General features: G+C 36.9%; 1 protein-coding gene across 2 annotated transcripts in view; it reads right to left on the minus strand.

Moving 5' to 3' along the window:
• veph1 (ventricular zone expressed PH domain-containing 1) overlaps positions 1 to 26,281 on the minus strand; it is a 132,143-nt gene that overhangs the window by 36,458 nt on the left and 69,404 nt on the right. For both annotated transcript variants that reach the window (XM_082182934.1, XM_082182933.1), the window contains exons 6-10: positions 25,728 to 25,937; positions 9,062 to 9,279; positions 7,035 to 7,268; positions 5,047 to 5,393; positions 1,673 to 1,812 (exon numbers count right to left, since the gene is read on the minus strand). In XM_082182934.1, coding sequence (XP_082039060.1) covers positions 1,673 to 1,812; positions 5,047 to 5,393; positions 7,035 to 7,268; positions 9,062 to 9,279; positions 25,728 to 25,937 — 1,149 coding nt within the window. The remainder of the gene's footprint in view (positions 1 to 1,672; positions 1,813 to 5,046; positions 5,394 to 7,034; positions 7,269 to 9,061; positions 9,280 to 25,727; positions 25,938 to 26,281) is intronic.

Raw genomic sequence — 26,281 nt, forward strand, 5'->3', positions numbered from 1 at the left:
TTCTGTGGAAGTCTCAGGACCAAAACATTTTCATCCAATTATTGCATTCGGTCCGAATGCAATGATACGATGTCCTACCTGCCTGTCAACATATGCATTTCCATACTTCCGCACACCCTGCTCGCGCCGACATCACACGTCATCAGCATGTTAAAGAGTTAAAGGAGAACAAATTTTTTTGTAAATTTGGAGTGCTGTCAGTACAGAGAACAACGACAAAAATCGGTGTTGCCTACACCGTGTTATCCTCTTTTTAAAATTTGCACCCTGTTGACTTCAATGGGGCAAGTTTTAAACCAGCTTTTAGCCTCTTAACATCCTTGATGTGTCATTACAAGTGCCCAGCCATGTGAGTGATTCCTTTAGAGTTAACACGGGTGATTCTGACTGCAGTAGATGTGAAAGATATGAATAAAAATGAAGTTAATTCCTTCCTGTTTTCGGTCGAAGTCCACAGTAGTCGATTGTCGAGTTCACGTGCGTGATCATAGATACTAAACCTATGCGCGTGAACTCGACAATCGACTACTGTGGACTTTGACCGAAAACAGGAAGAAAATACAGGTATGTGCGCTGGCTGAATTAACTTCATTTTTATTCATATCTTTCACATCTACTGCAGTCAGAATCACCCGTGTTAACTCTAAAGGAATCACTCACATGGCTGGGCACTTGTAATGACACATCAAGGATGTTAAGAGGCTAAAAGCTGGTTTAAAACTTGCCCCATTGAAGTCAACAGGGTGCAAATTTTAAAAAGAGGATAACACGGTGTAGGCAACACCGATTTTTGTCATTGTTCTCTGTACTGACAGCACTCCAAATTTACAAAAAAATTAGCTCAATGTTAAAATTGACCGGAGTTCTCCTTTAATGAGTTGTAGACAGACAGTTACCGAGCGCCACAAATAAACAGCAGCAGCCTTTTACAGTACCTCCTAAACCAAAACAACGAGCTTATGCTGCTTTCACACCATGTTGTAACCCGTGACGTTCTACCCGGAGCTGTTCACGTCCTCAGACTGCGATTTATGTGTTTCTATGTCAACACTATCAACGCAGAAATTAAACTGCAGCAGTCAGGTGGTACAAGTAAGAGCTCTGTAAGTTGTTTATGTTGATTATTATTGTAATGTTATGTGGTGTGAGACATGAGGTAATTTAACTTTGTCTCTCATGATGCTTTGCAGACTCTGCTGTGTGCATTCATGTTTTAAAGGGGGTGTTGCTTTGGAGACGCTCTATAGGGAGGGTGTGATCTCATGCTTTCAAAGCTAACTTACTGTAGCAATTGCCTACCACCAACAACCACAAATAATATTTACAACTGTTATTTATTCCCCTCAATGATACATTGACACATACACAAACACATTTGTTTATATTAGTCTAAACATCTCATTCCATTGTTTTTATATCAGGTTAGTGATAATTTTCAAACCTGACCCCTACCCTTAAACATAACCCTCACAGAAACCTCTGCAGATCACTAGATTTAAATATAAACCCGATTTGGCCTATTTATAAGCCTTTTAATCAAGTGAGGACACATAAAATGGTTGTCATGATATTTAATTATCTAAGTGAGAACATCTGGCCCTCACAAATATAGATAAACACACTCTCACACCCCCACACATCTTGCCACAAAAACAACATGTCTGACTGTTACCTGCAGTGCCAGAAGCATGATTTGGATCCAGAGGTGTGGCTGGCAGCTACATAGGGAGAAACAAGACTTTCCATAGAGGCAGTAGTGTCCTTTCAGTGGACAGGAGAATGACAGCTTAGCCACACAGCCACGATGGGAGTCTGGAGAACAACACACACATAAGCACAGGAGCATGAATTGCTTATGAATTGCTTCATCAAAAATGTGACCTATTTCCCAAAACCACACAATATCCTAAAATAAACTGCTCCATCTTGTAATACAATAGTGTTTGGTATTAAAGTCCCTTGATTCTCCAGATGTGTTTCTGAAACAGCACTTATAGAATAACTGCTTTAGTTCACATGGTCTTTTTTGACATGACTCAAGCACCAAAATTTGTAAAAAATCTAAATTATATTTTGGGCTAAATGGTGGTGATGTTAATTCCTCTTACTGACTCAAACATTAATTGGCAACCAGTGAATGTCTTCTTATGATTAAGTCATTGAATTCTTCACTCAACAGTTTTGTTCAATCATCATAAGCATTTTATCCACAATAAAGCAGATCTAAAGCATAACTTGTCAAACTATACAAAAAGGCTAAAAAATACTTAATAATGAATAAATTGTGCTTAAAGTAAAGTTTCAATAACGTCTTTATGTCCAGTAAAATGAATGTGTATAGCACTTTTCATAATACACAATTTTCTTCAAAGCAGCTTTACAGAAAATAATGATGCTAAAATTGATAATATCTTAATATATTCTCCTTCTTCTGCTTAACAGACTTTCTCATGTAGCGAAGAGGCATGTTTGTTCAGTGGGTCCAACCAATGAAATGCTTCTTCACTGTCAAATTCGAATGCTATAGTTGTGCACTTCAAAAGGGAGACTAATTGCTAAAAGGACTAGAGTAAAAGACAAGAGATCTATCTAGTGATGTCTGCCAATAATAGGACACTGCTCAACAAATCTTTCACGAAATCACTTTCTAACACATTTCCACAAATGTCTATGACATTAGCTGTTTTTCCATGATCTGGTAAGTATGACTGCACTGAATCCCTCACACTGACACACATAAACGAACTCATGTGTATCCCGCCAGTTCAGCAGGTCTCCGACTGATCGATTATCTTACTGTTTCTCAGTGGGAGAGCGGTTGAGTAATGTGAAGGTGAGGCAGAGACCCGGGGAGTGCAGGGGAGATGTTAAAATCGCTTTGCCAAGCAACCCTTTGTTCTGTCTGCCACCCACAGCTTAATTGTAGCGTATTACACTTAATGAACAGATAGCTGATAATTAGTGGTGTTTGAAAAGGCAAGCATCACTATTACTATTGTTCATACTCATGGATTTGAACAAAGAATTGAACCTAATGAACTTAACTTCGGCGCATAACTCATCCAGCAATGTGCTAGTGAAGATGATACATCAAATCAGCTTACTGAGGAGAGGTGTGCTATTAAAGCAACTGGACTTATGAATTCCTGACGGGATTGTAATGAAATTAATGTTTTAAATATTTTTTTTTTGAATATTAAAACAAATGATTTAAAAATAAAGAATTTAGACTTTTAGTAGGTGGCGGTAAGTCACTGTCTTAATAAGTGAGTCATTGAGTCAAACAGCTGATTCATTAATCATTCACTCATACGATTCATTCAAAAACACAAATTCAGTTTTGCTTGGAACTATTTTCGTTGGCAAAACATATCAAAACAGACAAAAGTGCGTCTAAAATGTAACTAACTTAATATTAACCTGTGTAATAAAATCAATATCACATTTGGAATCGTGCTCGGGAAAAACAGCACTCTTGCTCATGTGATATTGCTTAAAGGATTAGTTCACCCCAAAATGAAAATTTCCTAATAATTTACTCACCCCAATGCCATCCAAGATATCCATGTCTTTCTTTCCTCAGTGGGAGAGAAATTATGTTTTTTGAGGAAAACATTTCTGGATTTTTCTTCTAACAATGGACTTCATTGGTTATCATAGTTTTTAAGTCCAAATCAATGCAGTTTCAAAAGTCTTAGAAGTGTTTAAACAGGCTGTACGCGATCACAGCTGAAGAAGAGGTTGTTATCTAGCGAAACGATAGGTCATTTTCTGTAAAAAAAAAATAATTTATAGACTTTTTACCTTCAATAGTTCGGATTGAGCTGATCAACAAACGGACAGGGAACTACGTCATCACGTTGAAAGGTCACGCCAGCGCCGGCAATACTATTTGAACTACTATTCATATTCATCAAAATGTTATTCATATACTATTCATATACTATTCATATTCATATTCACTGAATACTATTACTACAGTATATATATAATAGCAAACAATACTATTTGAACTATCCTCCTACGTACGGTCGCATTGTAAACAGTGGGGCGGTACTTCTGCCGGCGCCGGCGTGACCTTTCAACGTGATGACGTAGTTCCCAGTCCGTTTGTTGATCAGCTCAATCCGAACTATTGAAGGTAAAAAGTCTATAAATTATAAATATTTTTTGAAAATTACCTATCGTTTCGCTAGATAACAACCTCTTCTTCAGCTGTGATCGCGTATAGCCCGTTTAAACACTTCTAAGACTTTTGAAACTACATTGATTTGGACTTAAAAACGATGGTAACCAATGAAGTCCATTGTTAGAAGAAAAATCCAGAAATGTTTTCCTCAAAAAACATAATTTCTCTCCCACTGAGGAAAGAAAGACATGGATATCTTGGATGGCATTGGGGTGAGTAAATTATTAGGAAATTTTCATTTTGGGGTGAACTAATCCTTTAACTATTGTGGCAGAGAGTTTTGCCAAGGCAAGGACAACTTTCTCTACAGAAAATGTTAGTTTTACATTATGGTCAATAACCAATGTCATAGCTAATATTATAAATCATGTTTTTATCATTGACTCAAACAATGGAACAGCTTCTATCGAGCAATTTATGATAATTTTAGTGGAATTTGGCATCCAAATATAAATATAGGGTACAAAAACAATATCATGTACTAAATTTTGCAATCTAATGAAAAAATTAGCTCATATGTGGATAATGTGTATTTCAAACAAAATTTCTGGGCATGTGAAGAGCAGTATTTGGTGCTAACATTACCATAACAGTGGGGAACCGACTAAAGAGGTTAGACCACTCAGCATGCAATCCCAGTGTGTAATTGGCGTTTACATTTCTAACATATCTAAAAATATGCCAGGAAAGTGAAACTCAATCTTGAATAATCATTCACATCAATTTTGCCTCCAATAATAAGTAATTTCTAAATGAGAATGAGTTGTAGAAGAGAGTTGTCCTGCTGCACTACACTGGAATGTGAGGTATTTTTGAACATGTTTCTGTGTGGATAGTTCTTAGATTTGACGGTTTACCTTCAATGACACAGTGCTCAGGTATGGGGATTAGTTTGATCATTTCAGCACAGAAGGTTTTGATTTCCTTCATGTTGTCTCTCAGGTGGATCCAGAGTCGATCTCCCTCCCGGGGGTCTCCAACCTCCACCTTTTGCCCCTCACTGTTTGGAGAGGTGTCAGGTTGATTTTTTGTGGGATCTTTGTGGTTCTCCTGCAGGGTTGAGGGGACAGGACCAGTCTCTGGGCTGGGACTGGCCTCACAGACATTGAGCTCTGTGCTCAGATCCACCAACCCCTCTCCCTCTGGACTGCTGTCAGAGTTAATGGATTGTGTGCGTATAGCGTGAAGAGCCAGACTCTTTGACCTGAACATGAGAGAACAGCACAACTCAAAGTACAAAAACTCAGAGTCACTTCACTTTTTTTTGTGATTTAAAACTTGTGAGTTAAAAAGGACCATACTATAATAGACTATGAAGAACTTTTTTTTTTGCAGCTTTATAGTATTTCCCTGAAGCCTACTTATGTCTTAGGGTGTGCTTACACTTGTATTTTGGTTCTCTTTGTTCTTTTGGTCAAGACCAAAAATGAAAACACATTTAAGTCCTGGTTCGCTTAGCGTCCACACTGTCATTTTTAACAGCTTTTATGATGTATATTTTGTGACGGAACTTACTGAACATCCAAACCAATGTTGTTTGCTGGGCTAAATGTGCTTGTTGTACGCGTGTTCATATGATGGTATTTTTATCATATGAGAACCCTTAAAAGTGTTAAAGGGTCTAAACAGTGCCAGGTATTTCTCTTTTGCACATATAAACGAAGATCTGCAGCAAGGAGACAGTAGTTCAGATGCCTGTACCAAACTGTGGTGGGCAACGTAACTCCTATGAAGGGAAGAACCAGCTGTGTTTGAGCATTCTGTGCTTTTTAGGGTCGCATCTTGTGACATCACATCCTGTTTTTAGTTCGTTTAGATCTTTGGTCCGTGCTGCATTCATATTTTAGTTTAATCGCACCAGAGTTTGTTTACGGAAGTGTACTGAGACCCCTGAAGAGGTGGCTCTCGGCCCGCCTGTTTGGTGCGCACCAGGGTTTCGAATGGCAGCGTTCACACTTATTCAAATGAACCGCACTAAAAGAGAAATCATACCAGAGTTTGTCTTAATCAAACCAAACCTGCCAATTGTAAACACAGCTTAAATAAGTTTTTCATTACCATTTTCCTGCCTTTTCCCTAGCTTTTATAATTAAATTGTTTGCTTTTTCTTCTGTACCAGTCAACATTAAATAATAATTTTTTTAATCCATCTGGAACTGATCAGATCCTGAAAAGAGGCATACAAGAACGAAGACATGTGGTTAGAAGGGAGGTATTGAAAAGCAAGAGGGATTTGTGACATCAGCAAAAAAGAAAAGCTGATTTAAAGGGAAAACAAAGTTGTTAAATTTGATTTATTTGAAATGAAAACACTGCAAGAATTCAATTAAGAAAGTAAATATGACCAATTTTGATTCTGATTAACTCTAAGGGTGTGTTTTCACACTTGTAGTTTGGTTCACTTGGTTCATTTGGTCCCTAACACACCCTAAAAATGTTATATATAAACGATTTGATATTATAATAATTAATTTGTTAAAGAGTGTTGTTCACACACCGGGGGTTTTCAAACTTTTTTGATGCCACGGGCCCCTAAATACAGTATTATCATCCCCCAAGTCAACAATACATTCTCATGTATAAAATGCACGTCTATACATTATAGGTGCAATATGTAAAACATTATCTGGGAAATATTTACTTTTATTAAGTTGACACTGTATTTTTTTCTACCCACATTTATAGTTAGATGTATAAAACTGAAGAGAAAAATAAAACAATGACTGTCAATAGCATAAAATGTAATTAAGCTCATGACTTTCAACCCATCTTAAGAAAGCAGAATGAAACTGTAATAATATAAATTTCAATCATTTTGAACTTATATTTTCATTGTATTGCCCACCTGTTGAACCTCATCTCTCTGCGCTCGTCTCGCGCTGCCTGACCCAGACTGTGGCATCTCTGAGGACCAGGAGACGCGTCCTCTCTCTCAGACTCCACCTCCACCTCCTCCTCATCTCCCATCTTCTGATCAAAAGCCTGGATCTTCACCTGCAGACGCTGGTTCTCAGCAAACATGTCAGAACTAGACTTGGCTTCACACGGCCTGGACAATTCCTGCACCTTCTCCTCCCCTCTGATGCACAAAGATAAAGGCTATGTTCAGAAAAGAACACTACTGCACTGCTTACTGTATACTGCACGGCATGTACAGTATACTTAAAAATTAGATTGTCGTCACATGCTCATCCTATTCTGGCAAGGCACATTACAATAATGTAAAAATGGTTACTTTGCCTTTTTACTCAATATTGTGTAAAATGCCGTAACTTAAAAAAATAAAAATAAAATAAAAAAGTCAAGAAAGACAAATTACAGTCAATATGCAGTCAATTCCTTTGAAGATGAAGCTATGGCTCATTATATTGGAAACAGAATCTCACACAAGCCCCTTTCACATAGAGATCCCAGAAAATACACTGATAATGTGTCCCAGGATTTGTCCCGGGATCATTTGATTTTGGTTCATTCACACTGCCAGTGATTTTCTGGAATCTGTTTGTGAGTTCACACACATCCTGTAAAGATCCCATAAAGACACATGACATCAGGATGTGACATTTTTGCAGAATTTTCTTCAACCTTCCTTTGTACCTTGACGAACACAAACGTTCTTCTTTTTAAGGTGCAACCTGAACGTTGATCTACATTTAAAAACCCCGGTCAAAGGGTCGCACGAAACTACATCATTGCGACGATACACCCCTTACGGCATTGGTCCTGCCTTTTGTTCACGCAGGGTGCGTTCCGGGACTGATCCCAGCAATGTTACTAGGTCCCCATCTCGAGATCGACGTGGGACGTGTTTGCGTTCACCCAGAAGGCACTCTAGCAATTCTATGGCAATTTTCTGGGATCAATGCTCTGTGTGAAAGGGGATACAGTATACTCTATTGCAACAAAAACGCACATCATCCTGGTATTTTAAACATACAGCAAAAAATGTACACAAACAATCTCAGAAAGAGGTTACTTAGAAATATAGCCCTTAAAAATGTGACCAAATGTGAACTGGTGTACATTATATTTACTTGTAGTATACATTTACTTTAACACAGCTCAGTCTGATAAACAAGCCAAAACAGAGTGTGTTTGAGTCTGAATCTAAATAGAGACTAAATAGAGAATCTAAACATTTTCTTGCTAGATTACATTTTTCATTTTAATGTAGTCTAAACCCTGAGTGAATGCAGTTTAGTGTCATTAAACAAAACTATCAGACTGCAGACTAACGTCATTGAACAATCAGAATCAAGCATTCCAGAAAGCCATGTAATAATCATAATTTATTCCAAACCTGAACACTGAAATTGATAGGAAGGTATAACTTGTTAAACTAAACTAATAAAAACTACTTCTATAGTTCTAGTTGTAGTAAAGGTAATTTTTAGATAATTCAAGATTTTAAAATCCTTTCAAAAAGTAGATAAGCAAGAACACAGGGAGAAAGACGAGGAAAAGTAGAGAAAGGATTTTCTATCCTGTCCATTTTATTTACAAAATACCTTTATCCCATATTTCCTTCTCGGTCATTAATCTTTCGCAGCTAATTTTTCCTCAAGAGAGCACATATGAAAAAGAGAAATGGACAAAATGCTGCAATCTGAAGTACAACTCTTTACCTCATCGTTCTTTTAGCAGTGAAACTGCCAAAACGCTGATTATCTGAAGAATTTTGCAATGGCGAGTGTTGACAAGCAGACAAAGGTCTGTGGATTAAGGAGCTTTAAAACAGAAGTTACTCCATCATAATAAAATGTCAATTACAGCAATAAAACTAACCAGCCGTGTGGTTTCAAAAACTAATTCTGGAACATGTCAAGGCTATTGAGGAAATCAAAGCAAGTGCGTGTGTGTGTGTGTGTGTACCTGCTCAGTGTACTATCAGCCTCCAGCTTGCGTCCCAGCAGTCGAGCGATGGCGGTGAAACTGTTGCTCATGCGGTAGATGTCTTTTCCTCCGCCGCCCAGGATGGAGGTGTAGCGATCGGTCAGGCAGCGGATTTCCAGCAGTAGTGTGTGATGGGCGCTGTGCTCCATACTCGCTAACAGAGACACCAGATACTGCAGCGCCCCGCGGGCCTGGACCTGTACATGAGAAGTACATGTAAAATGTATTGTAATTTAAAATCAAAAATCCAAGTTGAGTGGCAACCAAACAGTGTTCAATAAGACAAATAATAATATATGAATGTGTAAGCTACTGTTCAAAAGTTTGGGTCAGTGATATATATTTTTTTACTTTAATTTAACCAGAATGCATTAAATTGATCAAAACTGACAGTAAAGACATTTATAACGTTACCAAAGATTTCAAACAAATGCTGTTCTTTTGATTTTTTTTATTCATTGAAGAATCCTGAGAAGAAAAATAAATGTAGCAGCACAACAGCTATAAAACATTTATAATAAGATGAAGAATAATAGAAGAATAGTAAAAATAATAATTATTGAGCATAAAATCAGCATATTATAATGATTTCTGAAGGATCATTCATTTTGAACTTTGGACATTAACTAGTAAGCTGTCATCCTATTGTTGCTGATGTTGATCACTTATTGATGATATAATGAAGATAAAATATTTTTTTAACCATTTAAAAAAAGTACTATAGTGAAATGATACAGAGATCATACTGAATGATTACCAGGTGCCTCAAAGTATACCATTCACTATTGTACATTTGAGATAAACAACAGATAAAAAGTTGTATATAAAAAAAGAAAACTGTAACAAAACGCTTGGCCACAATACAGGACATGTAGCGCAATAAACAATATTTTAAAATATCAAGAAAGGTCCAGAAATAGAGTAAAATACCATCATGATGGATTTTTAAGAAACGTGCACAACAGAGTCTGGCTGTGGCTGTAAGCACATCTAAACACTATTTTTCATTCCTATTTTAAACTAATATGTGGATCTGATTCAAAACATGTTTCCCCCCCAGTCAGAGTGGTGACTCAAAGCAAAATCTAAATCAAACTGAAAGGGGGAGACAATAAATTGTCATATTGGCATCAGCGATTGAATTCCCATTTGAAAACAAAAGATTTGTTTATAATGATGTAGTACAAATGTGTCAGAATCAGGATGTGAAAAGTCAAAAACAGCTTCTGATATAAATATACAGACTGATCTAGCTCCATTGTGACAGAACTGTGGGTCTTAAGAAACAGTTTGTCCATTACACATAAGGGTAAACAAATCATTAAAAATTATGTTTGGATCCATTAACAGTTTTTGAACATCTGCATTTGTCTACACTGTAATAAAATGCTCTTAATGTACAGTGTCATGGGAAAATAAAAGATTTTTTAGCTCATTGGGCATGAACAAGCACAACAAATTTTGAATTAATTCTGTACTGAATGTGACGACAGATAAATATTGGGCAACCAAAAATGAATGAATAAATAAATAAAACCAGTGTTTTTTTTGTGTGTTTTTTTGTATCACAGAGATACTATGTCTGTCACGTTCAGTTTTGTTTTTTGTTTAGTTTTCATGGACTTTAAGTTTGTTTCTCATTATTTCCCATGTTCCCTTTCCGTTGTCTTGGTTACTAAGCATGTTTTCATTTGTTGTCATGGTTACTTATTGTTTCATTGATTTCATTCACCTGTTCCTTGTTTAGTTCATTGGTTTGCTTTGTATGCTCTGTTCATTGTCTGGTGTTGGTTGTGTATTGTGCACACTGTTTCATTTATTTCTTATGTTTTATTTCTCACTCTTTTGTTTTGTTACGAGTTACACTGCTTATAGATTCGCTGCGCCTGTGTTTCATGTCTTTTATTTTGAAGTTTTGTTCCTGGTTTCTTGTCATAGGACTTCCTTGCGCTCATGTAATCATATATTGTGCTACCTCGCCTTATGTGTTTCATGTGTCATTTTTTTATTGTTCAGGCGATTCTTGTAGTTTAGTCCATGTGTATAACACATGCAAATAGAAAAAACACCCGCAAATTAAGAAAACATCTTCATCAGTTTTACAACACACGTGAGCTCCAAATACTCACAACACAACCAAATACAGAAACGCGCTGCAAAAGTTCACAACATAACCATACTTTTTAGTTTTAAGTACTTTGATAACTCTAATACATTTTTTCATATTGTATACAAAGTTGTATGTCATAAACATGTCATCTCTGTATGTTTTGCATTAAAAAAATAAAAATAAAAAAATAAATAAAAGAGTAAAAAAATAAATTAAATTAAAAGTATACACTGAGCAGTAAGCACGTCCCAGCCGGGTTCGTCACTTATTGGGGTCCCCTGGAAACATTTCCGTTGTGCTATTTGCAGCGCGTTTCTGTATTTGGTTGTGTTGTGAGTATTTGGAGCTCACGTGTGTTGTAAAACTGATGAAGATGTTTTCTTAATTTGAGGGTGTTTTTTCTATTTGCATGTGTTTTCTTCAGTTGCAGCGCGTTGAGCTCTCTCGGCCACCGTATATGTTTCCATTGCCTCTTGTCTAGCTTTGTTCCCTGTAACCTCTGTTGGTGAGTTTTATGTTTCATGTTCACGTTCAAGTTTAGTTTATCAAGTAAAGCCAAGTCTTTGTTCCTTTTGTATCTGTTCACAATAGGATTTAACTGCACATGGGATCTTTATACTTGCTTTCAGTGGACTTTGTTATAGAAAGCTAGACCTTCAACAAAGAACCAATAAGATCATGAAGCAAGGGAACCAATCAGAACCTGACGCATAAGACTAGGGAAGCAAAGGACATGATCACTTGAGGGCAAAGAAGTCACATGACAAGAAACCAGGAACAAAACTTCAAAATAAAAGACATGAACATGAAACAAAACCCACAACTAAACCTGACAGCCTGGCTGTTTTATAAAAAAAAATATTTTCAGTTTTTTATTTTTACTTTTAAAGGTGAACTAAGTAACTTTTTTTTACCTTAACTGAACAGCTTCGGAGTCATTGGAATGGTTATATTACTTATTTCGGGTTGAATGGTGGTCGTTTCGCACCCCCCTGGTGCCCGTGAGCGGAAAATACGCACTTGCAACTTTGAGCCGGCGAGCCGCCGGCCGCTGCGTCAGGAAGTCTCGCGTTATATCAGGTCTCGCGATGTAAACAATTGCTTTACGGCCAAAAGAAATCTGCTAAAATGCTGTCATTATTGCGCTCCCTCACGCTGTCCGAACCCGAATGAAGAAGACGTTTTAAAGAACGTCCCATCTGCTTTGATGTCGTTGATCTACTAGCCTCTGGTGTCTGAGAATCAACAACGAGTTTTTACAACAGTGTTGTCAAATATCTATTCCGAAGCTGTGGGGGGAGCTCTAGAGAGAAACCTGCGAGCAAAAAGCGAGAATACAGCGAAGAAATCCCGAAGCTACTGAGTGCTGCTTTAAAGTTTTAGTAATTTTGCGCTTTTGTCATTTGTAATATGTTGTTTTTAATTACGCCCATATAGTTTTTATTCATTTTAGTTTTAGTTATTTTAGCAAATTAAAATACATTCAAATAAAATGAGAAATTATGCATTGGCAACTATAGCTGAATTTTTTTTTATTGTATTTTTTTTTTATCTTTTATTTCAATTAATGTTTATTTTATTTCAGATAATGATTTTTTTTTTTTATTATTAACTATAATGACCCTGAATAAAACAGACAAAACATTTTGTCACATCATTTGTGCGTCAATCTCAATCAACTCTAAACTAGTCTGCAGTGAACTTGACTTGGTCAAAATAAAACCAGCTGAAACATCAACCAAACAATTCCCCTGCACAATTCCCTCCACTAGATAATATCCCAACTTCTAAAAACATTTCAAGCTGCCGCTTTGGTGGCGGTGACTGCAGTATATGACCATACTGTATGATGTCAGGTTTGAGAGTTGGATTTTGCTGAATTAGGTAAGACAGTGGTAATTATTTATTATTCACATTGGCTGCTATATCAATGGAAAACCAAAGCACGCCTATATGCTTGCTCTTGAGTCACTTAAATAATTATCAGTATGACGCAAGTTGGCCTGCTGTTATGTGATAGTGGCTGTCTAACTATATGTCAGAATGCCAAAATTGTTATGCAGTCAGATGTGCACACTGAATAAACCAACGTGCCAATAAAGGCATTTACATAAAACAAAAACAGTGTAACCGGAAAAACATTAGGTGTTGATTGTAGTGTATGAGCTCTCCACAGTAAAACAGTGCTGTTTTAATGGTGTGTTGTGGTCATTTAATCAGAAGTACAATTTTGCTTTAATTCCTTTATTCGTTGTTACTCGTTTTACATGCGAAAGGGACCTGTACATTGAATTTATAGGCTATGTTCACACGGTGCGCAATTTATTGCTCAGATCCGATTTGTTTTGAATAGCTGTTCACATTGTTGTTTTAAATGTGGATTGACCCACAGGCGCAAAAGAACGATAAAAGGACATCAGGCCGCACGCTGTCATACGGAAGTAAACACGGAGAACATTTAAGTAAAAATGCGACATAAAGGTGACATAAAAGTCGCATGAATTCTGACCGTTCAGACAGAGGTCGCATTACAAAACATCTGACCTGAATCAGATTTAGGACCACATATGGAAGCGGCCCTAAAAGATCAGATTCCATGTGGTTTGTGCCGTTCACACTGTCATGGCAAAAACCACATATGAACAAAAACAAAAATCAAACTTGGGCCACATTTGCCTGCTGTCTGAACGCAGCCTTAGAGGCACATCTTCAAAAAAATATATTCTTGGTCATTCTTTACATTATCTTTACATAGGTCCTTTAAACATCCTTCTAGTATCCTAAACTCAAACACAAAAGTTACAATTTCAACAGTAAAGTTAGGATATTCGGACAGAGAAATCACAGACAGACAAGATTTAGCCTGTAACAATAAAAAGGAAGTAAATGATGAGGTGCAGTTTCTATTCAAACAGAATGAGGGATTCCGATTTTTGGCATACGCATTGAATTTTACAGGTTGAGTGCATACGTAAACATCTGGTTGTGTTTAAATCTGATACGAGCTTTGGACCAGAGATCAAGTCAAGAGTGCCAAGAAAAGCCTTGGCCAGCCAACTCTGTCCCGTAGACATCGGGCTGAGCTCTGACTCAATAAGCCAACACACTTCATTTTACTGTAATCTCTGCTTACCACCACCGCAAATTTATGTTTGGCCTAATGAGATCACTTTCATTCAAAATTATTGTGCTAAAGCTATTAGCCAAATTTCATGTGAAAATACCTCACACTCTTTTAAGTTTAACAGGACTGAAATTTGAGCAAAACAGAACTAATGGCTATGTTCTAAAACCTAGAGAGTTCACGTACACAAATACAGTACGCATGCTGTGTCCGACTGCCAGACAGACAGCCTTCTGCCGGTCAACTAATAATACTATAGAAAGATTGATATTGTTGCATTTTTATTGCAGTATTGATTTGGTACCAAAGCAGCACTTTTGACACCCCAACTGGGTATGATGCTGGTTCACACAGAATGCATTTTTACTGTTAAAAACGTAGATCAGAAGGAAAGTAGAAGTAGAAGTAGAAGTAGAAGTAGAAGTAGAAAGAAAAAAGCGCAGGGTCTAGAGACGCAGGGTCTAAAAAAAAGTTAAACTTCTTTTAACTTGAGCATCATGTTTTTAAAAGACCGCGTCATGCGCGAGTTGATGGCTCAATACGCTGATTTCACGCAGCCGTTATTTTGAAATCGAAAGCGAGGCTCCGGTGGGAAGAAAACCGGAAGTGTCGCCTTTAATCACAGGAGAGTCGTGAATGCGATGGCGTATTGTTGTGTTTAATGATGGTGTGTCAATTCTAAAAATGTACATACATTTATTTCCTACTTTAGACTATATACAGTGAAATTCATTTATAAATAAAATAATTTTTTTATATCTAATTCAGAATGTAAAAAAAGAAGCAGGAATGAACTATATACATATCCTATATTGAATAGTAACATCCAATAGTGTAAATCGCGGCAGCAGCTTCAGGTTGGTAATCCAAGGCATTGTTGTTTGTCTTTACTTCCGGGGTTCTTCCCACCGGAGCCTCACTTTCGATTTCAAAATGGCGGCTGCGTGAAATCAGCGTATTGGATTGAAAAGCCTTAATGGTTCCGAATGAAATTTTGATCAGATTGAAAGAGGTGCTGTAGATCTAAAATCATCTGATCACAACTGAAAAAAATTTAAGCATGTAAATGCTTGAATCCGATTATTTTCTCAGTCGGATTAAAAAAAACTTGTGATGTTTTCATACAGTTAATGTCACACAACTGTGTATTTGTTAATATACGTCTAACATCTTACGAACAGGTCAGTGGAGGAAACCGAACATTTACTAAATATTTGCTAGAAAAGATCTTCTGACAATATACTCGTGGTAGTTCCGGTGACATTATCATGGAGGCTTTTTGAAGTTTTGTTCAGGAATAAATGAAATAATTATTTAAATGAATATGCGAATAAAATTACATTGTTTGGTGTTCATAAAAACAGAACTTTCAGAATCTTAAATCGGACTGGACTAATTCCGACTGACGAAAATCAGTGCAAGTAAACCAAAGACTTTAAATGAACAAAGACGGTGCGCTCGTATTACTATGAATGGAGGAAAGTACAACGAGCAGTATGGTGGAATAAGTCCCGCCATCTAAGTAAAAGAGCCAATCACCAATTGATAAACTTATTGCGTCACTTTTGCTATAGAAACAGTCCGTGTTCTGAGACGTGTGCTTAAAGGGATACTTTTTTTGGAAATAGTCTCATTTTACAACTCCCCCAGAGTTAAACAGTTGAGTTTTACCGTTTTCGAATCCATTCAGCCGATCTCCGGGTCCCACTTTTAGCATAGCTTAGCATAATGAATTGAACCGGACAAGACCATTAGCATCTCTCTCAAAAAAATGAACAAAGAGTTTCGATATTTTTCCTATTTAAAACTTGACTCTTCTGTAGTTGCATCGTGTACTAAGACCGATGGAAAATGAAAAGTTGCGATTTTCTAGGCTGAAATGGCTAGGAACTATACTCTCATTCCTGCGTAATAATCAAGAAACTTTGCTGCAGTACCATGAGTCCAGCAGGCGTAATGATATGACGCAGCGCATGCTGCCTGATAATAGGCTACTGAGCTGGGGACTATTATCAGGCGCTGCGTCATATCATTACGCCTGCTGGACTCATGGTACGGCAGCAAAGTTTCTTGATTATTACGCAGGAATAGATAGATTAGGAATAGCTGAATGGATTCGAAAACGGTAAAACTCAACTGTTTAACTCTGGGGTAGTTGTAAAATGAGCCTATTTCCAAAAAAAGTGGAGTATCCCTTTAAGACTTGAGCTTTGGCTGCTCCAGCCTGAATGCTGTTTGTTTGTCATGAGTTGAGCATTTATAAACAAAATTTATGGGACGGTCGTTGTCAGATTTCATTGGTGATTTGAAATATGAAATTTAATCGCAAGCTTAGAGAACAGTTTTGGAGAATTTGATGTTTCCCCATTCAAAGAGACAGGAGCTGCACTTGCACGACTGAAATAGCTGCCGAGAGGCGCTTCAATGATGGCAAGTGAAATGACTTGCCTGAAAAGGACTTTGATGTAAACATACCTAGTTTTGTTTAAAACAACAGGAAATAATGCTAGTCTAAGGAGGGCAGGGTGAGTGTTGGAGGGCGAGGAGATCTGCCTCAGCGCTGTTCTGTCATTTCCAGACTAAGGCTTTTAGATAGTGAATTACAGAGATTGATTTGTTCCTCTGTTTGACTCAGTTAAGAGTCAGCTGAAAACTAAACTGAACTAATTAGAACAACAACCTGGGGCGTGTATGTGTACGTAAATGTACTTACAGTGTACTTACAGTGTACCTACCCAAGGAAAAACTGGGTTATTTAAGGTAACAACAGGGTTTAAGGTTAGGTTTAGGAGTTAGGTTAGGTACCTAGTTATTACCCATTTATTGTAATTACTGTAATAAGTACATCATTTATTTTACAGGACTGTAAAATAAAGTGTTAACCTTTTTATATAATGACAATAAGGGATTGGGGCTGTCGAGCTCCAAAACAGACATGGTGTTACAGTACTTATAATTACTTATAGTGTCTATTAGGGGTGTAACGGTTCAAATTACTCACGGTTTGGTTTGAATCACGGTTTTAGTGTTACTGTATTGGTACGGTTCGGTATGTGCTTTGTTCAGGGAAAAAAGGACAACTGTCAAATAAAAATAAAGAAAATAAGAACAAATAATCTAACAAGCAGCAGCACAAATAAATAAAATAGAGAAAAGATACAAATAAAATAAACTGTGCTTTTTAGGTTTCTCAGGTAGGCCTAACATTAGTTTTAGGAACAGAAATGTAATAATCAAATGTAAAATAACATTGCATATTTGACTGTCTAAATTAAAGATGAAACCTTATTAAAGTTACAAAAGCTATTCAGTCAAGAGTAGTGAGTAATTGCCTTGTCTTTTTTGTTTGAATAACATTAAAAACACAGACAGCAGGAATATTAGCCTACTGTCACTTTAAGACCTGATGCACAGATCTAATATATTGTGAGTTGTCTTTCTCGATCGTTTACGTTCGCTTAAGATGTAACCAGCTATGTCTGCTAGGATACTCACCAAGACGGGCATGTTGACATCATTTTTGTGTGAATTTGTACGTTGAAGTGTAAGACTTGAAAGAGGACTCAATATTTGGGTGCTGTCTGAGACACAGGTTTAGGTCTCATTCGAGTCTTCTGGCTCTCGAATGTTTAAATGTGCAAGGCTTAAGTGAGTTTAGTTAAAACACAGATAGCAACATGTGCTGTTCAGGTCTCACCTGGGCTCGCGTGATATCAACACCCGGGTGATGACTGTCATATTCGAGCATACGACACTTGCTGTTGTAACATTGGGAAGCCAGAATGTGTATCCATCGACAGAAACATACATTAACGGAACTCTGTCTGTCTGTTTTACGTGTTATTTTCAACAAACCATATTATATATGTGTCGTCAGATTTGAGATTAACCGCAGAGCATGCCGAACCATGGGTGGAGAAAGGTACGGTAAAAAATTTTTTTTACCAAGAACCTTTACACCCCTAGTGTCTTTTTTTTGGTTTTAAAACACCTTTATAATATGTTCTGTAACATTAAATCTGCTTTCCAGTTTGAATAGCTTCTAGGAAAAATTCCAAACAATTATCCGACAAACTGTTTTTGGAAGCTGCAGTAACACGTTACAAAACACCCTTGGTGACTATGCCTGAGTCATGATTGCAAATAATCTACTTGTTCTTAAATCATTAGAAGGTAAATAGATGTTAAAAACATCACAGCTGGGCAAAACGTGCAAAGCCAAATCAAAGCTGACAATTGTGCCATTTACTGGCACTGGCAAAATCATGCATTGTTCAGAAACATTCATTCGATGCCCCACACTGTGGTTCGCACACAGACTAGCAGCCCAGTTTCATCATTCAGACTGGGATAAACATCTCTCAATTCTAGGAAAATTCCCCAAAGAATTATGCTGAGAGCATGAACAAGAGCCAAGCTTGCAAGTTGGACCATACACAGAACCAAGAGAATGACACGCACACCACTGTAACAAAGTTGCCAATTTTTCCATCAGAATTTACCTGTTATATAAGACGCATACCATTCATGGAATAAGAGTGCGGTCCATACCCAACTCATTTTGGTTACTCTTTATTTTGAGGTGTCATTGTTACAGTGTAATTATATATTTAAGTACTGAGTAATATTTATAAACTACATGTACATAGTACATTAGGGTTAGGGTAGGATTATGGTTTGGTTTAGGGTTAGTTGAATCTAAATATGCCTAATTTATAGTTATTATTACTATAGTAAATACATGTAACGTGCAACAAGGACATATTAAAATAAAAGTGTTACCCAATTAATTGCGTAATTACCACCCCGTTACTGCATTTTCACAGCATGTTGGGAAGTCAAATAAATACTTTAAATTTGAAATTTAATTTCAGTTTCTTAATATTGACATAAATATATTTGTTGACAGCATTCTTCAATATTAATTATTCAGTCATGTTACCAGAATTTTTTTTCTCTCATTTAAAATAAACAACCAAATTTCAGCGTCCCAGCTTGCTTATATTATATTTATCATATATCATATTTATTGTATTACGTTTATTATATATTTATATTTACATATTACATTTGTACTTGTATACATAATTTAAGCACAATTTTTTTGAACTTTTTCATAATTCACCCCACGACAAAATATGCATCATGATCATTACAATTAATCAACACTTTGAAATGTAAACAGCTAAACCTGTCGCTAAAGTTTGTTAAGGATTTTATTATGAGTTGCCTCAAAAAACAACACGTGTATTTTGTAGCCGCAGGGCCAATCCTTACATGTTTTCTGTTATTTATGTGGGTTAAAAAGACGTGTCCCCATCACCAAAAGGAAATGAGAATGAGGGCCAGGAAGAAATCTGATTAAATTAATCCTTTAAAAAAATTTTTGGTGGGGAAGTATTTCAAAAGTATTCAAAAGTTGTTTTGAAAGTATTCAAAAGAACAAATAAAGTAAATAATGCCCCCTACAATAAGTACTGTATCTGTACATGATACAGTGCTGGTATCAGATGGCAATATCACACTGACCACCATATTAATATACCATGGGTGTCGGGTTTAGGTGAATCTTACAAAAAACAACAACAACAAAAAAACGGTCAAGCGATGTCTGGGTCACAATTTACCCTGAAAGGAAAAGAAAAGAAAAAATTCATAATAAATTAAGCATATTTCAGAATGATTACATCTATTTGAGTATTGTGACACCATAATTATTCCCCATTTCCAGGCAGCCCACAGTAATGTGTGAAAAAAATTTAATATTTTTTTTTATTTTATTTTTTACAGGAGCAGGAACAGCATGTGGTGCTACGCAGGGGAGAAAGGAGCAATTTGGCCTGGCTTAGGCAATCATCTGAGATGTACCATCCAACAATGGTCTGACCTCCTGGTTGAGCATGTGTGTGTGCACGTGCTTTTGTTCTGTAGCTCATGTTTCAGTGACGATTTTCTAAAACCGTGGTAAACCCTTTTTTTTTTTTTTTTGTCTATTTTTTTTTGTCTCCCCTAATTGCCCCTCCGCAAATATGAAAGGAATAAACTTTTTCAGCAATTTGGCACTTATCCATGTGACTTTTTAACAAGCCAACACTGTCACTCTTTCTGAACACAGGGAAGCCTGTCACATGAAGCCAGTTCAGTAAAACATTGGTCAATTCCTCAACAGACCTAACTAGAAAACTATAAATATATAGATGGCTATAAATGCTGTTTTATAAATGCTGTGATGGGTATTTAGACGGTACTAAACTAGGGTTTACGATTGGTTTTGGAAGTTTATTTCATACTTTCAGAGCTACATCATGGTTGTACAGAAGTAAAAGTGCCATATTTCCTTGATTGTTTTGCTGCAAGGGCATATGGGACCTCTGAGTAGGTCCACTCAGAAAGTAACTGGATCAAACCTCCTTCAGCTTGTGCCATGTCATCTCCACATGGCCCTGATCACAACTGGTCACACCGTGGTCCCCCTCCAAAGCAAACACATTAGGTAACATTGAGAAATGGCCAACTACGCTGCAGGTATTGGTTTACCAAACTGATAGAGAATGAAAGAAAGAATGCAAGAGCGCTCTCTCTCTGAACTAAAAAACCTTGATTAACTGGATCAGGTGTGTTTAATTGGGGTTGGAGCTGAACTCTGAAGGACAGTGGCCCACCAAGAGAAGGAAGGGACCGATGGCCAATTACCCGCTGCAAAGTTTCGGAAGTGACATCTACATATTAATGCTGGACTCACTCTCGAAATTGCAATGATTGACATCATGATAACCACAGCACAGGACAAAAATATGTCAAAATAGAGACACATTAAGCTATGTAAATGCAGACTAATAGTTTAACAGAAAAATATTCAAATTTTCATATATATATTTATATATATATTTTTTTTTATTTCAATTATTTCTAAAAGCAATGACTTGTAAATAATCTTAAATGACTCACTGTACATTGCTATTCTTGTTAAGCACCCTGAGTGATTTAATTCTGGAACTGGACCTGAGCTAAGCTTAGTGATGCTGACACATCCAGAGCTTTGTCAACACTTCCATTCTACTCAATTAACATGAAAGAGAGGATGGCACAAAAAAGTGAGCAGAGCCATTACTGACTAAATTACTGCTAACAAATACTGTAGTTACCGAAAGAAGAACAAAAGCATAAGACAAAGTTGGGGGTTGGAGGAGTGTTGTAGAACTAAAGAAGATGAACAACGTTTTACAGTTTTTGAAGAAAATGTGAGTTGGCAAAAGTCACCAACACAATGCCAGGCTGCTGAAGGTGGTGATTTCAAGATGAACACTTACTGATTGAAGGAACTTTTTGCCCATATAAATATCAACAACTGAACCAAATTGCTTTTTTGCTCAGTTTGAGCCTCTGAATTAATGTGAGATATTTCTTTCCTCCTTGAGAATGAGCTCCATATTCTCACTATATCATACTACGTATATGAGCCATAAAAGGTTGATGTATTAAAATATTATAATCAAAAACAACAACAACATTTTGTATTAATTACATTTATTGTGGAAAATTATTGTGGAGAACAGGCAGAATCAAAGAGAGAAAGATAAAAGATAAAAAGATAAAAGAGGAAGTCTAGTGAAAACGGGTGTTTGTACTAAAACAACGGACCAAAAAGAGCAAAGACCATTTTCCGCTCTCCTGATTTCCCTAACATAATGGAATACCTCTAATAATGATACAAAACACGCTGGCACAAACAGTCCAGGGTGCCAATATACTAACACAAAGAAACCGGAGATCCACACATGTACATACACACACAGACACGTCCGATGAGTGATACAACTCGCGTTCCTCATCCATCTTAACTCTTCATCGCCTACTACAATAACCATAATCCTGCCCAGATCTGCTCTGAAATCCCCCATAAAAATAAAATAAAAAAAACAGGAGAAAATGTGCAGCATGGCTGTTTCAACTCCAAGAGAAATGTGAAGTGTCTAATGTCTAATAAAGATTTTAGCTGCAGTTTTAGCGTGCTTCAACTCCTCCCTTTTTCTACATTCACCCCTAAAGCAACAGCATTAGAGACATCAAAGCACCCCTTCTGTTACATTCACTGCCTTCAACAATAAATCTCACAGTAATTACTATTTTATTATGTGAGAAGAACAAGTCCTACCAGTGGTATGTGATATGCAGCAGTGCATTTTAAACAGCGGTGGAAAGAGTACAACATTTTTTTTACTTAAGTAAAAGTATTGCTACTTAAGAAATAATTTACTTGAGTACAAGTAGAAGAACTGAAAAATAATATGACAAGTAAGAGTAAATAAGTAGTTTCCTTAAAAACTACTCAAGTAACTACGTTACAAAGTACTTTAGTACTATTTTTCTATTTTTACCCAAAATGGGGAGATGATAGCGATATGGAGCGCTAAACACTCTCATGTCATATCTGTTCCCTTCATACTGGAAGCCCAGTACGAATTCATCCCTCGCGCAGAAAGTCCACAAGTGAGATTCATAGGAGTGTTAAACTTATGACGTTTCAGGAAATGCCTTTTATGGATATAATAACATGCAAATAGAGACGTTTTGACTGATGAAACATGAAGACAAACACATGATAGCGATAATATATCTGTGTTCATCAAGCTATCTCAGGTCTTTAAAGGGATAGCTCACCCAAAAAGGAAAATTAGCCCATGATTTATTCACCCACAAGTCATCCTAGGTGTATATGACATTATTCTTTCAGACGAATACAGTCGGAGTTGTATTACACAAGCTTTATAATGGCAGTGAATGGCTGGAGAAGCCCCAAAAAAGTGCATCCATCCATGATAAAAGTGCTCCACTTTTACTCCAAAGTTAATAAAGTACTCCAGTTAATAAAGGCCTTCTGAAGTGAAGCCATGCGTTTGTGTAAGGAAAATGCCCATATTTAAAACTTTATAAACTATAATCACCAGCTTCTGCCAGACGGGTGTACGCATCGATTTACGGTGGAAGACTAACCCCTGACCCGACGCACAACGTAATGATGAACGTGGAAGCTCAGAAGTAAGAGCAAAGCAAAACCCTGGTCGCGAATTAGCAATTTTAAAGAGAAATGTCGGAGGAGAGGAGCTTCAGTTTGTTGCACAGCCCTGTTTGTTTAAACCGCGAGAGGCGTCTAAGCTTACGATACTCCTACATCCTACGTCATACATGTGTCACGGGTTACTCTTGTGGCGCAACTCAATTTGCGTAGTATGCGTACGGTCATCTGGCGGAAGCTAGTTATTTTAGATTATAAAGTTATAAATATGGGTAGCTTTCTTACAAAAACCCATGGCTTCGCTTCCGAAGGCCTTTACTAACCCACTGGAGCCATATGGAGTTTTTTTTATTTTTATCATGAATGGATGCACTTTTTGGGGTTTTCAATTTTTTACAGCCATTCACTGCCATTATAAAGCTTGGAAGAGCCTGGGCATTTTTTTATATAACTCTGATTGTATTCGTCTGAAAGAAGAATATCATATACACCTAGGAGGACTTGATGGTGAGTAAATCATGGGGTAATTTTCATTTTTGGGTGAACTAACCCTTTAATGCAATGCTAATCAACATAGCCTGTATGATAGAATTTAATAAAATAATATATTCTCACTCTGTGTTAAGAAGCAACATGAAACCACAGAAGTAATTTCAAACACGACGGACAAGTTTTGTGATTTTGGAGCAAAACATGATATTAAACTCATAAATTGTAGTGTTTGACGGTATGCTAAGCAAACATACTAGCTTTCCCTGTTATCAAGATCAATTGTTTTATTACTAATTTTGAAAAGTAAGTCCAGGTAAGATCATTTGAATGTTTTCATTTAAATCATTTTCATAATTGAAAGCAAAGAAGGTTAAGTGAGAGGTCCGATAAAAAAAGAGAGATTTACAACATTATAAATAAAAAAGTGGCAGTAAAAAATTAAATAAAATAAGTGGGGTACGGTTAACTTGTTAAATGAAATGCTCTTTTTTTCATCCTACCGAAAATGTGCTGGGAGCCCACTATTACTATAGTTATGAACTACACTTTTATCTACAACTTATTGACAGATAAATCATTCGATCTTATTTCACTGTTATTGAGGTTTTTTTTAGCTTTGTACAAAGTTTGCTTTGTACATTTAGTTTAACTGTATTGTTAAAGAGGGCGAGCTTTACCATTCAATTGAACAGTGTGTTTTCAAGACAATTACATTATTTTTGCTCCATCCATGCAATAACTGCGTCCATGTTATGAGCCATTTACTTCAACTCCTCAGTGCTCTGGTATTATCAATGGGATGACCCATTTCAGGAGTTGGCATAATTAAAATTTTAAATCAGAAAATGAGAATACCTCACTTACATTCAATAAAATATTGAAACGTTAGCGATACTGATTCAATACACGAGCGCCAGTGATTGAATGTCAAAGCGCGGTTTGAAGTCCCCGCCCCCGAGCCGAACTGGAAGTTTTGATTCGTTTTGCACCCGAGTCAGACCTGTCTGTTATTGGCTGAAGCGCATCAGACCTGTCTGTGATTGGCTGAAGCACAGGGCAGTAGTTTTAAAAGTGTTTGTCAAATGTAAGCTTGCCCTGTTGCTCCGTCAGGCACATTTGTCAAAGTACTTTGTACTTTTGGAGAAAAATAAATGTAGCGAAGTTGAATATTTCTATTCTACTCAAGTAAAAGTAAAAGTACCACAATTTAATTATACTCAAGAAAGTAGAAAAAAATAGAAAAATCTACTCAAGTACTGTAACGAAAGTATTTGTAATTAGTTACTTTCCACCTCTGATTTTAAAGGTAAGATAAAGAGAATATAAGAAGCTATTAGTGCAAAGGCTTAAAGATAACATGTACTGGCATATGCTTCTTGATTGTTATTCACAAAGACTTGTTCCTTCATTCTGAATTCTTGATTAAAATAATTAACATTTGTAAAATAGTTTTCCACAATATTAAATGGGTCTTTAAACTTATATAACTGCCTTATAAATTTCAGGATGGGGGTCCCTCCCATGATTTCAGGGGGTCCATGGCATCTAAAAGATTGAAATCCCATGGTGTAGCCCACTATAAGTGTGATTTACAAAAAACCTCAGAGATGATCAAGCTGTGCAGCATCTAACGCCATTGTGATATCTGCACTTAAAGTAGACAAAGAACAACAATGCTAATGCTGGCTAAAGAACTACCGAACTACTTTAAGTGACAAATTACAATTACTGAATGACAAATTAATTTTTAATGCCCTGATGCAAAAAAAAAAAATTAAATGCTTTTTGACACAGCAGGTCAATGTCATGAATGTCTAATTTTCAAACACTCAGTCAATCTAGGAATCTAGGAGCATTCTGACACAAGAACAAGTTTTTAATGCATGAACACATAAATACCCACCTCACTAGTCAGACCCACTGTCCCATGGATCTTAGCGATGTGTCCCAACAACCAAGGGTTCTTCTGACCCACATTTCTCAGTGTAGACAGGTAGGGAGCGAGAGAGACAGGGCTTGCCTGAGCCACGTTAACCAACACACCCAGGGCAGGGTCGCTGAGATCATTGTCACTGAGGTAACCAATGAACGATGGTACCAAAGATGACAAAACCTGAGGAGACAAAAAGACAAGATTATTCAGAAGGGTTAAAGCGTAAGACCTTTTTTATATTCGACAAAAAGCGTTAAGCATGACAACGGGCCGAAGAAATAGGACGGAAGGAGATGCATAAGGCGGAAAAGTTTGTTCTCTGCTGTTCTTGGAAGCACACAGGGACAGGCTATCTGGATCCTTCACAGTGGGGATGTAAAAAAAATAAAAATTGTACAAACACACTCATTTGGTCCTGAACTGTTCTTTCATCAGAGGTCCCTTATGGTTCTAATCGTGCAGCGTAAAGAACCACTACACTCTGGTTGGTTGAGTTCAGTGCCGCCCACCCATTAACCAGAGTC

The sequence above is a fragment of the Leuciscus leuciscus genome (genome assembly GCF_965113295.1).
Source record: "Leuciscus leuciscus genome assembly, chromosome: 10".
NCBI classification, from domain to species: Eukaryota; Metazoa; Chordata; class Actinopteri; order Cypriniformes; family Leuciscidae; genus Leuciscus; species Leuciscus leuciscus.